Genomic DNA, 19,022 nt, shown 5'->3' on the forward strand with positions numbered 1-19,022 from the left:
AGTGTTGTAAAAAATGCCGTAGAGACAGGATATATCATCTGACTTATTAACCACAATTTACTCTCTTTTTCTTGATGTTGAGTCTTATTCTCTAATACAGTTGGTGATTAAAGTTGTTTTTTAAACTTATACAAAGTAGATCGATACTCTTCAGACTTTTTTCTTTCTTAATGGGTGGGGATTGATGAATGCTTGCCTGCTATTGTTAAGTTCTTTGTTCATTAAGGTGGAGGTGGGTGGGGGGACAAGTGGTTACAGCATGTATGACGTGAACAAGTGCAGTGTGGTTTTTGAGCAGTCAACAGTCTGAAAGTTTCCTTATCAGTGCTCATTTATTTATATTTCTATAGGGTTGTGGCATACTTTAGGCTGTTTCCTTCCCTATCTAGTATAAAACTTCACATTTGACACTTCTCTGTACCTAAATAAAGTAATCGGTTTAATAAAAGTTATACCATACTTGCGTGATAAACCGGTAACAGCAAAGCATATTCATTTGATAGTATTTTATAGAAATGTGTCTTAATATTATCACTATAACAGGAACATTTTGTCTGTAATTGCAATTTTGAAGATAATTTGGATCATTCTGACCAAGTTACATTGTTACAGAGAAATTTTCTGTATGCAGCAGTACTAGAAAATATGTGAATGCTTTAGATTTGTCTCTGTTTCTGCATATATATATGACCTAAACTGTTAACAGATTATGTAAGTCCAAAAGCTAGATAAAGAAAATCCAATTAAACAAATGACACAAAAACACTATACTTGTTTACCGATTTATTGAGGAGAATGGTTCAATGTTACATACTTGTGTGCAACAACAAGTTTGTGAATGTTTGCTTTCAGTAATTGGTGTGACCCTGTTGTGCAGCAATAACTTCAACTAATCAGTCCTGCACATCAGCTTGGAAGAATTCTAACTCATTCTTCCTTGCAAAAACTGCTTCAAATCAGGGATGCTGAAGAGCTTCCTTGCATTGACTGCTTGTTTCATGTCCATCCACAACATTTCTTACGGGTTATGGTCAGGACTTTGACTCAGGCATTCCAAAAACAGTACATTTCTTCTGCTTTAGCTATTCTTTGGTTGAAAGACTTGGGCGTTTACAGTTCAGAATTCATAGTTCCATCAATGATGGGGCAAGCCATGTTGGTCCAGAGGCAGCAAAGCAGGCCTAAACTATTATACTTTCACCACCATTTTTCACATATGATATAGTGTGCTAATACTGGAATGAAGTGTTTGCTTTTCACCAAGCATAATGCCTCTTATTCAAGCCAAAAAAATTATTCTGTTTTCGAATCATCTGTCCACAGAGCATTCTTCTAATAGGTTTCTGGTTCATCCCCATGCTCGTTAGCAAACTTAAGTTAGGCAGCTATGTTCTTCTTGGAGAGTTCTCGCTTTCTTGTTGCTACCTTGCCATTACACAGTTTTGTTGTTCAGTTTTCTAATAATGGTGAACTCAAAAACAATGACATTAGCCAATGTAAGAGACCTTTACATCTTTAAATACTACCCTGGGGTCTTGTATTACCTCCTAGAATGTTACATGGTTTTCTCTTGGGGTGATCTTTATCGGTCAACCACTCCTGGGTGAGATTACCAATGTTGACTTTTCACCATTTGTATACAATCTGACTGATAGTGTACTGAAGGAATCCACACTCTTTACAAATGGTTTTGTAACATTTTTCAGCTTTGTGGGCATCAACAACTTTTTGTTTGAGGTCACTAAAATCTACTTTGATTGAGGAATTACACACTTCAACAAACCTGTTTGGTGAAGGTTAGTTTTTGACAGTGAAGATCCAAATTTATAGTCTTCAAATAAGGGAAGGGCCTGCCACACTCACAGCTCATTGTCATCCCATTGATGGAAACACCTGACTTACATGTTCCCCTCAAATTAATTAATAATTCATTTAGAGGTTCACATACTTTTTCACACATCCTTCTATATAAAAGCGATCGGGATTGTCCTTCCATCCCGTGAGTGGAAAGCGTAGCGGTATTCCGCTTATCACAGACTTACTACTTACAGCTTGTGGTACGAAGCGACATGATGTGAGCAGAGTTCTGGTGCTCCCATCGTTCCCTTGCTTTTGTGTGCGATGCACTGGAAAAACAGACAAAATGATGTCTCTGGAAATAATTAATGTTGATGGAGTACAAATGCCAAACCGCATAGTAAATATCAGGAGGGTTCAAAAGGGCAACCTCAATATAGAAAAAAAGTTTAAATTTCATCACAAAAATAACAGAAACTACGAGTATTAAAGTAATACCGCTCAAATGCAATATAACCAAATTAATGAGTTTGTATAAAATACCAAATTGATCTATATATTGAATTGCCTTAAGAAGTGGTCAACATAAAAGTCGGCCACCTTAAAAGGCGGGTCAGCCTAGTAAATATATAACAATTGATAATTTTTCCTCAGGAAATAAAGATACAAGTGTAATATTGTGTTTGTCATTTACATTGCATCCGGAAAGTATTCACAGCCTATCACTTTTTCCACATTTTGTTATGTTACAGCCTTACTCCAAAATGGATTAAATTCATTTTTTCCTCAGAATTCTACACACAACACCCCATAATGACAACGTGAAAAAAGTTTACTTGAGATTTTTGCAAATGTATTAAAAATAAAAATACTGAGAAAGCACATGTACATAAGTATTCATAGCCTTTGCCATGAAGCTCAAAATTGAGCTCAAGTCTATCCTGTTTCCCCTGATCATCCTTGAGATGTTTCTGCAGCTTAGTTGGCGTCCACCTGTGGTAAATTCAGTTGACTGGACATGATTTGGAAAAGCACACACCTGTCTATATAAGGTCCCACAGTTGACAGTTCATGTCAGAGCACAAACCAAGCATGAAGTCAAAGGAATTGTCTGTAGACCTCCGAGACAGGATTGTCTTGAGGCACAAATCTGGGGAAGGTTAAAGAAAAAATTTCTGTTGCTTTGAAGGTCCCAGTGAGAAAGGTGGCCTCCATCATCCGTAAGTGGAAGAAGTTTGAAACCACCAGGACTCTTCCTAGAGCTGGCCAGCAATCTAAACTGAGCGATCGGGGGAGAAGGGCGTTAGTCAGGGAGGTGACCAAGAACCCGATGGTCGCTCTGTCAGAGCTCCAGAGGTCCTCTGTGAAGAGAGGAGATCCTTCCAGAAGGACAACCGTCTCTGCAGCAATCCACCAATCAGGCCTGTATGGTAGAGTGGCCAGACGGAAGCCACTCCTTAGTAAAAGGCACAAAGCAGCCTGCCTGGAGTTTGCCAAAAGGCACCTGGAGGACTCTCAGACCATGAGAAACAAAATTCTCTGGTCTGATGAGACAAATATTGAACTCTTTGATGTGAATGCCAGGCGTCACATTTGGAGGAAACCAGGTACTGCTCATCACCAGGCCAATGCCATCCCTACAGTGAAGCATGGTGGTGGCAGCATCATGCTGTGGGAATGATTTTCAGAGGCAGGAACTGAAAGACTAGTCAGAAAAAAGGGAAAGATGACTGTAGCAATGTACAGAGACATCCTGGATGAAAACCTGCTCCAGAGCGCTCTTGACCTCAGACTGGGGCGACGGTTCATCTTTCAGCAGGACAATGACCCTAAGCACACAGCCAAGATATCAAAGGAGTGGCTTCAGGACAACTCTGAGAGCCCAGACTTGAATCTGATTGAACATCTCTGTAGAGATCTTAAAATGGCTGTGCACCGACGCTTCCCATCCAACCTGATGGAGCTTGAGAGGTGCTGCAAAGAGGAATGGGCCAAACTGGCCAAGGATAGGTGTGCCAAGCTTGTGGCATCATATTCAAAAAGACTTGAGGCTAAAATTGCTGCCAAAGGTGCATCGACAAAGTATTGAGCAAAGGCTGTGAATACTTATGTGCATGTGATTTCTCAGTTTTTGTGTTTTTAATAAATTTGCAAAAACCTCAAGTACGAGGTGTGGCAGAAAAGTAATGAGACTGGCAACACTGCAAGCGATCTGGCAACGCTGCGCTGTTGTCCTTGATAGAGCACATGTATCAGTACCCTCCCATAGCTCAGTGCGAGTTTCAACTCCTTCCGTTAACTACGTGATTTTTGTGACTGCTGTTAGCGAAGTTGTGTTTTTGGTTGTGCGTCACGCAAAATGGAACAGCGGAATTTGGAGCAACGTTGTGCCATTAGATTTTGTGTAAGGCTTGGAGAATCGGCAAGTGTGACGTTTGAAAAGTTAAAACAGGCCTATGGGGAACATTCTTTATCCCAAGCTCAAGTTTTTCTCAAGTTTTTCAGGGAGGCCTTCAACTTCGAAAACCAATGAAAACATCGAACGTGTGAACACTCTTGTGAGATCAGACCGTAGTTTAACATTAAGAATGTTGAGTGAACAATTAAATTTGAACATATTTACCGTTCATCAAATTTTGACTGAACATTTGCACATGCGAAAGGTCTGTGCCAAAATGGTGACTTTTTCCTTTTTCTAAACTGAAAAATGTCCTCAAAGGACGTCATTTCAGGACTTTAGAAAACACCCAAAAGAGTGTAATGGACATGCTGAAGACCATACCGGTTGAAGACTTCCAGCGCTGCTACCAACAGTGGGAACAATGTCTCCATCGGTGTGTAGCTGCCCAAGGGAATTACTTTGAAGGGGATAACATTGATGTTTGAAAAAAATAAAAATAAAAAAAAAATAAAAAATCAGTCTCATTACTTTTCTGCCACACCTCGTAAACTTTTTTCATGTTGTCATTATGGGGTGTTGTGTGTAGAATTCCGAGGAAAAAAATTAACTTAATCAATTTTGGAATAAGGCTGTAACAAAACAAAATGTGGAAAAAGTGATGCGCCATGAATACTTTCCAGATGCACTGTATTTAATTGGATTCTCTTTATCTAGTTTTATGACTTAGACCAGTCTGGTCACATTTTAGGTCATATGCAGAAAAATAGAAAATTGTAAAGTGTTCACAAACTTACTAGCACCACTGTATGTATACTCATCCATCTATCTATTTATGATCAAATTATTAAGGGGTGGAATGAGTGGATCCTCTCTAGACAGCGTCAGACACTGGAAACTGTGCCAGTCAATCATAGAGACCATGCATATGTAAGCATGGTGGACAAATCTAGCATTGCCTGAACTGCCTCCAGGATGTTAGAAAGGATACAGTAGCACCCAAATATAAACTAATAAAACATTGAGGTAATGTATGCAAACTCCACACGGACTGTTGCCAGACGGCAAATGACATCACGAAATGCTGAACCTAGTACCATCCCATCCTGTACTAACACATCGTAATGAATCGTAATGTGCATCATTAGTAGATAGAGGCAGCTCATCAGAAACAGAATATAAGGGATGGTTCTGCACCACAGATACCACCAGCTGCAAAAATTTGTACCAGAGAGTAAATTTCTGTTTAGTATCTTCAGCTATTATTATTGTTTTTGTGATTATTTTAATTTGCATTGAATTCTTATATCATATCCTTTGTGAGAACAGTGTGGCACCAAGCAAACTGGTTAAACATATGAAATTGATTACACATGTGAAATAGATGAGATTTATGAATATAAGGATTATCAAAATCTATAAAATTGATTGGACACATTTGTACTAAGTAAATGGGGCACAGAATAGTCAGATTGCATTAAACTGATAGGACCCAGATGCCAGACTTAACTTTTCAGAATAATTGGATCGGTTAAATGGATTAAGCATAGACTGACAGATGGAGTAGGCTGAGTTTATGAAATACTTTGGATTTACTGTATATATGGAATATCTGGACTTTTATAATGGATCAGACACATGAAGAAGTCTGGATTTATACATGATCTAGACTGCACTTATAAAATGCATTGGATTTATAAATATGTGGAAGAGACAAAAACAGACATAAGAGACTTATGAAATAATGTGGAATTATCGGTAAAATAGAGTAGACTTAAAAGATACACTGTATTTATGTATGGGATAGACCAGACTTGTGAGGTTGACTGCAGTTATATATGGAGTAGATTTATTTATGAATTTAGGAAATATATTACATTTAGACATGCAAATAGCCATTTTCTGAGTCTGCTTATTAAGTTTAGGAGTTAAGAGACTAGTGTCATAAGGATCAACATTGGCAGATGACTGATTATGTTCTTTGATGTGTCTTAACTTTTTACCAGCTAAGCCCATAGAACCACTAGAATGTAACACTGCCAGCTTAGTTAATTGTTAGGTGCTTCATGCAAAAATAAATGCAAATTGTAAAAACAGCAACAAATAAAACCAAAATATGTTCATTATAAAGGATATTTCCCATCACACTTTTATAGTTTCAGATATTCAGCTGCCTCAGGCTTAAGTAGTTATATGACGTTTAAAAACATTTCATTTACAAGAAATTCTGTATTGCATTCCAGGAATGGCTTTGGCAACATCCTGCCCTGCTCTGTCATTCTAAAGCAATTTCATCACCTGTTTGGAAGTTGCGTACAACAGGAGAGAATATGAAACATCCATTTTAAACATCATTTATTTTGAAATTCGGCTTCATGTCCATCGTAATGCTGAGTCTACTATCTTCCACTCAGCATTTGTCCTTTTTTATCTTAACAATTATTAAATAATATGGATTGTTTTATTCAAAATTAAAATTAGAATGAAATAAGAATTTCAATACGTATCATCTATAGTACACGTAAAATTTATTTGTGAATAGTTCACTTAAATTTAAAAAAAAAAATCTGTTGTGTCTATTGAACGCAGTTCATCAAGCTGAGTTTTGTTTTCCATAAGGCAATCTTCTTGGTTCCTCATCTTCCTCCTCTTCTGTCCTTTCACTTACCTGAGTATCCTTCTTTTCTAACGAGCAGTTTGCTTGATCATCTACTCTTGGAAGAAGACCCATTCCTAATTATTTTGAAACAGGGCTTTTTCACTATAAAGTCTCAGACCTCATACGAGATACTTACATCACACAGGAAATGGCCTATGTCATATTCTAAACAAGTTAGAAAATGTATGCATGGCATAACATTTAGCTGTTGTCAGCAACTAAGTTTGTGCATTTCACATTTTCTTGAGTTACTTAATTCAACATGTATAACAATAAGTCATATTCAAAACTAGCAGTGATATAACAGCTGCATGTGTTAGTAGATGACATTAAGTAATGCCTTTTAACAGAACTTTATAATGTCATGTAGTTAAACATTTAGCTAAACAGGGTTAAGGTAGCTCAATGGTTTTCACACACAGAAGATTCCAGTTCAAGTGATGTAAAAATGGTATTGATGGATGTGTGTTAGGGCTGGATGGCCTGTAACTAACCATTGTCCAATTTTATTAAACATAACATTTTTAAAAGTATGTCCTGTAGAGATGTACCAAACAATTGCCAAAAGGAAAATAAACACTAATACAAAATGAACAATACTTAAAATAAGCATCAATAATACTCTATGAAAAGAGAAAGGCTACAGAAATAATTTTTCCATCTAACTTTCAATGTTAGTTAAAATGCAGTAATTCATTAAAATTATATAAATAACTGAGAACTTGTAAAGGAATGAATTTATTGTATAACACAATTGCAAAAGGTTAAAGGTTTTATTTCCAGTCTGAAGATACGCAAAAGCAGAAGTGGCTCTACAGACACTGCTAGTTTGTAATCAGTTGTTTCTTTACCACCAAACAAACTGTAATGCTGCCCTCTAATTGCTATTTGGGGCATAATCAGCCTCTTCGGACACCACAAAAACCACTAAAACTGCATACTAGAATTTGGTCCCAGTAGCTCCGACCTTCTTTCTGCCTATCAACTGTCTCTAAACCCGTGCTATGTTGATATTTCTTAGGGCTGCACCTTTTCAATGTAATTTATTTATTTTTTTTTTAATTTTTTTTTTTTTTTTTTATTTATTTATTAATTTTATTACAATCAATACATAGCAATCAAGTTTTTAAAAAAAAAATTATGCTAAGAACAGATCGATCCCCACCCTTGAGAGAGAGAGCAAGCCAAACGGTGTAAAATTTAAGGCTTTTAAAAATACCTAAATCAACAAATTCTCTGTGCTTTATAAAATCATTTCAAAATATTACTGATTAGATCCTGCCATGTTTTGAAAAAGTCTGCACAGATCCTCTAACTGAGTATTTGATTTTTTCCAATTTTAAATAATATAACACATCAGTTTCCCACTGACTTAAAGAGGAGAGTTTGGGTTCTTCCAGTTTATCAGAATAAGTCTGCGTGCCAACAGTGTAGTGAATGCAATCACAATTTGTTTGTCTTTCTCCACTTTAAGACCCTCTGGAAGAACCCCAAACACAGCTGTTAATGGGTTAGGAGGGATTGTGAGTCCAAGACTGTCTGAGAGGTAATTAAAATTTTTGTCCAGAATAATGTTAATTTGGAGCAGGCCCAGAACATGTGACCTAGTGAGGCTGGGGCTTGGTTGCAACGTTCGCAGGTTGGATCATGCCCTGGAAACATTTTGGAGAGTTTTAGTGAGACAGATGTGCTCGATATATAATTTTGAGTTGTATAATTGTATGCTTTGCGCATATGGAGCTTGAGTGAATTCTCTGCATTGCTACTTTCCACTCCTTTTCTGATATATTAATTGAGAGGTCATTTTCCCAGTGTCCTCTTGGATCTTTGAAAGGAAGGGATTGTAAAAGGATTTTATATATTGTAGAGATGGAGTCTAACTCCTTGAAATTGAGCAATAATTTTTCCAGCGTGGATGAGGGTGCAAGATGAGGAAAATCTGGAAGGTTCTGTTTAACAAAGTTCCTGATTTGAAGATAGTGAAAGAAATTTGTAGCTGGAATGTTAAATTTGGAATGTAATTGTTCATAGGATGCAAAGGCGTTGTCTATATAAAGATCTCTAAGCAAGTTAATTCCAAATTTTTCCAGATATTAAAACTGCATATGTTTGTGAGGGTTGAAAGAGGTGGTTCTTTTGCAGGGTGCCACAGAAAGAAGCTTCTCCGTCTTAAAATGCTTTCTACATTGGTTCCAGATTCTAAGTGAGTGGAGCACAATTGGGTTATTAGTGTATTGCCGATAGCGTGTGTTTATTGGAGCACAAAGCAAGGAATACAAAGAAGTACTGCAGGATTTTACTTCTATTGCGGTCCATGCCTGTGTATGTTCTTCTATTTGTGTCCAGGTTCTTATCGACTGTATATTTGCGCCCAGTAATAAAACTGGAAGTTAGGTAGAGCCATGCCGCCTTCTGCCTTTTGTCTTTGTAGGGTCGCTCTTTTGATGCGTGGATGTTTAGAATTCCAAATAAATGAGGTTATTGTTGAATCTAATTGCTTAAAGAACGATTTATTAATGTATATTGGTATGTTTTGAAATAAAAAGGAGCTTAGGAAGAATATTCATCTTAACAGTGTTAATTCTTCCAGCTAGTGTGAGATGAAGGGTTGACCATCTATGCAAGTCTTGTTTAATTTTTTCCATACAGGCACGAAATTTTGTTGATAAAGAGCTTTATGTTTACTTGTGATGTTTACGAGGTATTTAAACTGTTCTGCAATGATAAAAGGAAGGGTGTCTAATCTAATATTATATGCTTGAATTCACGGAAAGAGTACACTTTTATTCAGATTAATTCTGAGACCAGAGAGCTTTTGAAATTCTGTGAGTGCTGCTAAGACTGCAGGCACAGAATTTTCTGGATCCGATATATACAGTACCATGTCATCTGCATATAATGAGATTTTCTGTTCCAGTCCTTCTCTGCTAATCCCCTTTATCTGATCAGTATTTCGACAATGTATTGCCAGTGGTTCAATGGCAATTGCAAACAGCAGTGGTGACAAAGGGCATCCTTGTCTTGTGCCACGTTCTAGTTTAAAGTAGTCTGAGCAAATGTTATTGATGCAAACTGAAGCTTCTGGGTTAGTATACAGTAATTTAATCCATGCACAAATGTTGGGCCAAACCCAAACTTCTCCAAAATAGTAAAAGGTATTTCCATTCAATCATGTCGAATGCTTTTCTGCATCCAATGATAATAATATTTCTGGGGTGTTTGATTTAGTTGGTGAGTATATTACATTAAACAGGCGTCGAAGATTTGAAGATAAGTGTCGGCCCCTAATAAATCCAGTTTGGTCTTGTGATATTATGAGGGAGCACTTTCTCCATCCTTCTAGCTATGATTTTAGAGAGTATTTTAACGTCGTTATTCAGAAGTGAAATTGGTCTGTATGATGCACATTGTAATAAGTCCTTATTTTGTTTTGGAAAGACAGTGATTAGTGCTTGGCGAAAGGTTTGTGGAAGAGATTGGTTATCTCTGGCTTCTGTAAATGTTGCTAATAGGAGGGAGCTAGCTGAGCGGAGAATTTCTTGTAAAACTCTGCAGGGTAGCCATCAGGGCCTGCTGCTTTTCCACCTTGGAGTGACTTTATAGCATCCAGTAATTCTGATAATGACAGAGGTTTATCGAGCTCCTCCACACTAATAGCGTCAATTTGTGGTATCTGTAATTTATCCAGAAATGCATTAGATTGTATATTGTCTTCTTTAAACTCAGTAGTATATAGGGATTTATAGTAGTCTCTAAAAGTGCACATTATATTTTTGTGTTCGATGATTTTATCTCCATTCGTGTTAGTAATTACGAGATTGCGTTGCACTTCTTGCTTGTGAATTTGTTGCGCTAAAAGCTTATTAGCTTTCTCTCCATGTTCATAATAATGATGTCTGGATTTGTAAATTAGTTGTTCGGTTTCTTTAGTTGTCAAGAGGTTTAATTCTGAATGTAGAGCCTGCCTCCTCTTATGTAGAGTCTCGCTTGGTAGTCTGGCATGTTCTTCATCTATTTTAGTAATTTCGCTTTTTATCTCTGCTACTTTCTTTCAATGTAATTTTTTACTGTAAACACTACTTAGGAGCATGTCGATAACGTTGTTAACAAAAATAATCTGCATATGGTATTGATTCAGTCAGTTCAATCATACACTGTACATGCTTAGATGATTGCTGTCCTCTTCCATTAATTTCCAGATGTGGCTATCTTTTTTTTTAGCTAAAACATCAGCAGAAATGGTATTGCTGTATTAGGTGTCTGCATATGTATTAGGAAAACATACAAAATATACATGCTGATGTAACAGCTCTCAAGGTAAATCTGAAATGGTAAACTAATTTGTAGCTGAAGTTGTACAAAATATTATTCTGTCACTGAGTTTGCAGATTCATCAATGATTTTCAATGGTAAATTTTGAAATGACAAAACCTTGTACATTTCAATCTGTTTCAGATATCCCAATGAAAATTAAAGGGTCTGGACACATTTTTTTGAAGAGTAAGCTTGCCAAATTTCTATAAAACTGGCCCACGTAGGGTCAAGGTGTTTCATGCGGACAGATAGACATAACTATTGCAATAGGTGCTTTTTGTGTTATATTGCTAACACACCTAAAAAGTTCCATGTAGGGAATCTGCCACCTCAGTTCCTTAAAACCTACACCCCATAATCCATGTACCCACATCCTATGAATAGTATGGCTTCTCTTTCTTACATGTTAGCCAGAACACCACGGATTAATTTTTTCTTTTTTTTCTTCTTTTTTTCATTTTTATTACTATTTAATTTAATATTGTTTCTTTGTATCAGTATACTGCTGCTGGATTATGCGAATTTCCCCTTGGGATTAATAAAGTATCTATCTATCTGTCTATCTATCTATTACCTTCGGTGACCTTGGGCAGGCTTCCTCCTAAAAGACTTCAGTAAACTGTGACATGTTATGATTATTTCACTCCTCCTTGCAGTAGCTGAATTTTCTCATCTTGTGCCTGCAGCTAACTGAAAAAAAAAGCAAGCCCTAGTGACTCACTAGTTGGTAAGAACACTGACTTCTCTTCAAAGTAATAATATGTGTTTGTGTAGGTGAGCCAACACCTCTAAAGGCTGCAAAAAAAACCCCAAAGGATCATGTCTGTATATGCATCAAAATATACAGAAGCTTGCAGATCTTCCCCGGTTTGACTGACAGACTACAAAGCTGATCATCACACTATCGACTCAAATGCAAATTAATGGCAGATCAAGTGTGTTTAAAAAAAAAACTAGAAACAACAGGTAGGACAAGGAGAGGCTTAAAGGAAAGACTTGTATCATTTTGTAAAAAGTTACCAGCAAAGTTGACAAAGCACTCAAAAATTAAACTATAGAAGAAACATATTTTTGAAGGCAATGTGATTCTTTGTTAATTAAGAGTTACAGTGAGGCATGTAGGTGATGCACAAGCTGATTAACACAAACACCTCTGTGCTCAGATGTCTGGGGGTGGTGGGACTGTTCACATTTATTTTAGCAAAGCATGTGCCCTGTACTTTTATGTAAAAGTCTAATATAAACACAAAAAGCTAGAAATGGTCTTAGTTTTATTTGTGTTGCCTTACTTGTCTGTTATGTAATATCTTACTTCACACATTATCATAAGTGGCTTCTACTAGAAACATCATTTTCCGTTTCATCTACCTCATGCAACAAGCAAATAAAAAAAATCCATTTTCACAGTTCAGTTAGCTGAAGCATATGAAGTAATCATGAACATTCATTTGGGAACATTAGAGGACAACAAACAAAAGTCATGCTAAGAGACTGAAAAAGAAGAGAGCCTGATAATCGACCACAGACTTCTTTGAATAATTCTAAATGGCTCTTAGAGTAGCCACGCAGCTCCAGGGCCATGGGTTCTAAAGGTGGCCCAGACATTATTTCTATGGAGTTTGCATGTTCCTTTTGTTCTTGTGCAAATTTTCATAGAACATTTAGGTTTTTTTCCACACATCCCAGAGATGTGCAGGTTGAGGAGATACTGACTCAACCTGAATAAGCGTGGTGAGTTTCAGATGGAAAAACTACAAAGAGAAAAAGAGTTTACATACAGCATTCATAACCCTTGATAATCATTTCCTACCAATATTTGGGCATGAGAAAGTAACTAACTCTGCCCAATTTAAAAAAAAAATATATTCACAAAATTTGTTGATCTTGTTTATAAAGTATCATTCTTATATGACCCGCTTCCATTTTAAACATGTGTAAACATCCCAAACCCTCACAGTTTCTGAATTTCTGAGATCATATGTGGTACTGAAGTTTTTTTCAGTTCTGATCATAATTCAAGCTGAGCTTAAACAGACGTGGACTTTAGCTCAAGGAAGTAGGATAATTATTGTGCATGATGCAAACCTTAAACCAGTCATGGTGGACAAAATAAATGGTTAGTAGAGCAGTGAGGAAACAAAATTCTCCAGCTATTGAGAGACATCAAAGTGGCTAACAATATTATCTCACTGCTGTTAAGTTCTATTGTGTATCCAAATTCTTCACTAAATGGATATAAATGAAATCACAACATTAAATGTTAAGGCCTATAGTGCAATAGCCCTCTTTTATAACTCACCATATTTTGAAAACTTACTCTACTGAAGAGGGCAGCACGGTGGCGCAGTGGTAGCGCTGCTGCCTCGCAGTTAGGAGACCCGAGTTCGCTTCCGGGTCCTCCCTGCGTGGAGTTTGCATGTTCTCCCCGTGTCTGCGTGGGTTTCCTCCCACAGTCCAAAGACATGCAGGTTGGGTGGATTGGCGATTCTAAATTGGCCCTAGTGTGTGCTATGTGTGTGTGTCCTGGGGGATTGGTTCCTGCCTTGTGCCCTGTGTTGGCTGGGATTGGCTCTGTGTTCCCCTGTGTTTGGATTCAGCGGGTTGGAAAATGGATGGATGGACTCTACTGAAGATGAAGAGCATTAAGTGGTGATCCATGTTTACGCCTTACCTGCACTGTATGTCACAATGTTTGTGTAGCACATAGACTGCATATAAATTAAAAGTGTATGGAACTGCTCTGGTCACATCTAGTGTTGTAAACACCACAGACAACAATTCAGGTTCAGGAATGAGACACAGGACACAATAATGTATCTTCTCTTGCACCCTGTGCTGCCCTGATCTGGATTAATAGGCTTTGGAAATAGATAGAAGATGAGGTGCTTATGGAAGTACTAATTCCCAGTAGTCTAGAAATTAACAAAAATTAACTTTTATAACAACATAACCTATAGCAAAGCAGGTCTCTGCTTGCTTTGTCAGAAGGGCAACAAAGTCATATACATTCCTTTCTGAAACTGCATGCCTTCTTGCAAGTGGGAGACCTGTGGCATTTCCTTTTTTCTTTTTCAGCTGGGGAGACAGGCATCTCTGCCTACTGGTGGGCCACCTACTTGTAGCATTCTAGAGGAACAATATATGCTTTTACCGAGGCCAACTCTCTCTCTCATACCTTTCCATGCTCATACAGGGCATACAGCCTCCAAATGCTTCTTGCATTTCCTCAACGATATGAGCAGCCCCTTTCCTGTTACCAGCATGACTCATTCTCTTTCACAGAGTCTGTCTGTGAGATTCTTGCCAGCCCTTAGCCATACTGATGAAGCCAAAACATGCATGGTTTTGTGGGAGATGGGGAAATAAAAAGAGCTCAGTGAATAATGAATCATCATGAAATTTAAAGAAATTTTGAATTCTGACACTAAAAATAAGGACCAGTTTAATGGACAAATATGGTGCAATCTGGAATAATCTATGCACCCAGGAAGCAAGAATGTTGGCAATAGTAACTCATTAATCTTTAATTCCCACAGGGCTTTTTCCATGTTTTGAAAACGTTTGTAGGATTTTGTGTAATTGACATTCCAGTAAAACTAATGAGGTAGCAAATAGCAAAGCAAATGGCCAAATTCTGATAACCAAAATTCCTTCTAATAGCTGTTTAGTGCATTATTAGATAACAGAACAGAGGTAAAACTGTTGAAAACATAGACGAAGACAAGAAAATTATTTTACATTAAACCAAACAAAAATAGGGGGATTTAAAAACAGAAATATATTTCCACAGTTTCTTAAGCAAATATCCCTCCATTCATTTTCCGTTTTTTTTTCAATGACAAGCCCGTGGTGGGGCAAAACCAATCCTTCAGCACAGTGTAGGAAGAGGCAGTGGATGGAATGCAGTCCAATGCATGGTGAACATATTCATACTTTCACTCCAGCCAATGCCAATTCGGAGTGTCGCATAAATCTAATTTGAATGGATTGGTGGGCAGAACTGAAGTACCTGGACAAAACCTACAAAAAATTGGAGAAAGCATGCAGACAGTGGCCAGGCAGAAAAATGAATTGAGATTCACTGAACTTTGAGGCTGCACTTGTAATTACTATGCCACCATATTGTTCATAACAAGCCAATTTAAAAGAATGTACATTTCTTTACAGTATAATTATTTTAGTTCAAAACGGGACCATATCCAATAGCACACACAGACTAGTAAGGTCAGGTGAGGTTGCGGAGTGCGTTGCCACACCCACCACATTACCAAACAGCTCCATGTTTGCAAGGTCAGATGAGGTTATGGAGTGCGTTGCCACAAACTACCACATTACCAAACAGCTCACTTCAATGCAAGCCAGATCACCCTCAGGGAATCGCGCTATAGTGTTATAACTGATGCTTCCTCACAATGCAGGTAATGTGCCTCATTCTGGTCTCCGTGAGCAAGCACTGCTTGTTGGATGTAAAGTCATGCCAGCACTACCCAAGGATTCTCCAAAGAGACACAGTACTGAAGGAGTCCAGTCTTTGTCTCAGATCACTGGATAGTGTCCATGTCCAGCAACCATATAGCAAACCATATTGCAGAGATATCGGGAATGCCACAAACCCCTTTCCAGTGACCTCATGACTCCCCCTGCTGTCTTAGTAGAGACATGAATGTCACTGCCAAGGTAAGTAAACCTCTTGATGAGGTCAACACTCTTATCTGCAGAGAGACACACTGCTGATTACTGTGGCATTAAAGGCCTCAACCTTAGTTTTTATCCAGGACACACACAATCCCAGACACTTTAACTTCTTGCTAAGTCTCTTGAGATCCCCGATCAGAGCCTCCATTGACTCCCGGAAAATTACAGAATTGCTGGCAAAGTAAAGATCAGTGAATCTCTCTTCACCAACAGATGCCTCACAGCCACTGGACCCCACGACCCTGCCCAACACCCAGTCCATGTAAGCACTGAAAGGAGTAGGCATAAGTACACACCCCTCACAAATCCCAGGATTAACTGGGAAAAATGCAGAGGTTCTGCCTCCACTTTGCACAGCACTCACAGTACCAATGTACTGGACGGCCATGATAGCCTGCAACTTTGGGGGATCCCGTGAAGTCTCAGGATGTCCTACAGGGCAGCTTTTACCAAAATCAACAAAGGCTGCAAAGAAACTGCTGATATTTGTGTTTGTGTTCGATCAGAAATCTCAGTGCCAGGATGCAGTCGATGGTAGACTTAGGCATAAAACCAAATTGTTCTAGTCATTGAAGGGTAAGCAAGTGATCAGGGACCATATTGAGGATGGCCCTAGCAAGGTAAAAGGTGCATTCACAGTCACACACATTTAGTGCACAAAGACACTCATGTGAAATATTAATTTTAATCTGTTCATCAATCCAAACTTTTTTTCTGGTCTGTTTCTGGTAGGACAGAACAGAAATGACTGGGCAGCTGGCCCAATGTAAGGCTTTTAATTTTAAGCTTTTCAAAATCTGAAAGTAATATTAATATTAAACTGTAGAATGATTCCCAGTTCCTAATGAGAAGGCCTCAGTTGTCTTTTCACAGGTCTTTTGTATTGTTTGTATAAAGTCAACTGCTAAACTTCTTTCTTTGCCTTTCAGAGAGCAATGTTCCCCGGTCTTTCTGGACTCCACTGACACACCCTGGAATGAGTACAGGTCTTCAGATCACTTGGAGAGTGACAACATGGTCTTCCAATATAACTCGCAGGCAGATGATGATGATGAAGAAGGAGAGGACAACATTCTTGGGAGTCGGGAAGGTGTTCAAAGAAGACTGACAATAAGTGAATTGCACAGAATTAGGGGGATTGATGCCTCTGAAGACACATTGTGAGTATTGTTTCCCTCAAATGAATCAACCAATTTTCTACACCTATTTTTTGTATAATAATGTCATTGAGCACAAGTTGGAATCATCTCTACAATGTAGATGTACTCATAGATATAAATCAAAATATTTACAATCACAAATTAACATAACCTATGGGTCACTCATTGGAAAGCCATACTGACATAGGAAGAACATAAAACTACACACAAACTGCACCAAGACTGAGAAATGAACCCAGTTTACTAGAGAGGCTTATAAAAGTGCTAACCATGACACCACCATGCTACCATGCCATTACCCAATCTTTTGAAAAGAAAAGCACATTTACATTTTCTGTAGAGCATTTGCTACCCAGCCCTCAGATAAAGGGAAGCATGGCCCAGACTAATATCAGTCTGGATGGAGTTTGGATGTTCACCCCTTTAGATGGGTTTTCAAATTCCTTCCCACTTACCAAAGATACGTACAATACTTTTAAGGGTGACTCTGAAGTGACACAATGTGAATAATACACTAGCATGGTGGGTTCCTGCCCTACACTTGTACTTAAAAAAAGGAAATGAAAAAATTGGGAGGACTGACTGATTTAACAATAAAGCAAAGAAATAATGTTATTAGGAGTATATCAGGGCTTCCTGGCAGTGTAGTGTGATACAACTGGAGTTTGTCCATATGAAATCTGCACATTCTACACAAATTTTCCAGTTTTCCTGTGAAATTCACATAAATGTTCAACATCAAAATAAACAGAAACAAAGCACAATAGCTACTAATTTGGCTCCGTAAGACCTGGCTCCAATCCCAGCGCTGCGGCTGTCTGCACACAGTCTGTGCATTCTGTTCATACTGTATTTGTGTGTATTTTTTTTTTTTTGCATGTTTCAGTCTTTCTTCCATGTCCTAATTAGTGAATTTATAATGTTTCAATATGAGTGACTACAGGTAGGTGAATAAGAGTGATTTTCAATGAATAGGCACCCCACCCAGGGTTGGGTTCCTTGATGAAAATTTCAATTAGAAAATTGAGTCATGAGCTTCTTGAAACCCAGTGACCTTAAGGAGGTTTCTTTGACTGCTTCCAAAATACACAGTGAGTTGAAAATATAACTCATTTCCTTTTCTTTTTTTTCCATAGCACCCTGTGAGTAACTGGATAAAAGCATGATGAAGATTGGCTCCTTATGGTGCTTTAAATGGAGAACGTTCCCCTGTGAAGACTGTGGTTAAACCAGAGGAAAGCAGTTTTCCATCAGTAAATAAGATTGTCCATATCGGAATTTCCTACATGAAGTGTGTCCTCTAGGAGCCTCTTCCATTTCAAAGACTCCCTGATAATACTTGGAATGACTGGAAGTCACACTATCAGTGTTCTCCAGTATGAGTGGATTATCTGAGACATGTTCACAAATGATACTTTCATTTTAAATGAAAACAGACTGTGAGGATTTTAAAGCTGGATATGCTGATAAAGCTTCATGGTGCATCAGTGCCAGGAACGTGTCATTGTGTGAATGAAGTCTGGCAGCTGTGTCTCCACAGTTTCTTGTTTTTTTTTGCCACCACAGATGTTTATCGGAATGCTTTAGTTTTTATCAAGGCTTATTATCAGCTCTATGACTCTCTGCATGGAATTGATGTCTGTGAGATGCAAAGACCATTAATATTAAATGGTTTAAAATTTTTAATTGTTTTCATCTTTATTGTAGTTATTATTTCCATCAGTGCTTGATTTGAGCATTTTATTTATAAATAAACAAACATTGTTGCAGTGTGACATGAGGTTTCTTGTCTGTAAGAACGTGTCAGATGGATGAAAGACCATTCACTTCACTGAGAACCTCTAGGATGTCATAACATGTTTGCTTGTCCTCTAAACTATAACTTTGTCATCTGATAACTCTAGCATTATTGAAGATGCACAATTCAATTTTTAACATCCAGGCATCCAGGAATACCTTGTACTGCACATGTTACTATTTTAATACCAGCAAAGTAGGA

General features: G+C 37.9%; 1 protein-coding gene across 5 annotated transcripts in view; it reads left to right on the forward strand.

The window, feature by feature from the left end:
• Positions 1-18,798, forward strand: part of plekhg6 (pleckstrin homology domain containing, family G (with RhoGef domain) member 6) — a 61,705-nt gene extending 42,907 nt beyond the window's left edge. For all 5 annotated transcript variants that reach the window (XM_039763678.1, XM_039763677.1, XM_039763679.1 and 2 more), the window contains 2 exons: positions 16,793-17,023; positions 18,160-18,798. In XM_039763678.1, the coding sequence (XP_039619612.1) occupies positions 16,793-17,023; positions 18,160-18,169 (241 nt within the window). In that variant the 3' untranslated portion in view covers positions 18,170-18,798. The remainder of the gene's footprint in view (positions 1-16,792; positions 17,024-18,159) is intronic.
• Positions 18,799-19,022: the final 224 nt, after the last annotated feature.

The sequence above is a fragment of the Polypterus senegalus genome, chromosome 9 (genome assembly GCF_016835505.1).
Source record: "Polypterus senegalus isolate Bchr_013 chromosome 9, ASM1683550v1, whole genome shotgun sequence".
Taxonomy (NCBI): Eukaryota; Metazoa; Chordata; class Cladistia; order Polypteriformes; family Polypteridae; genus Polypterus; species Polypterus senegalus.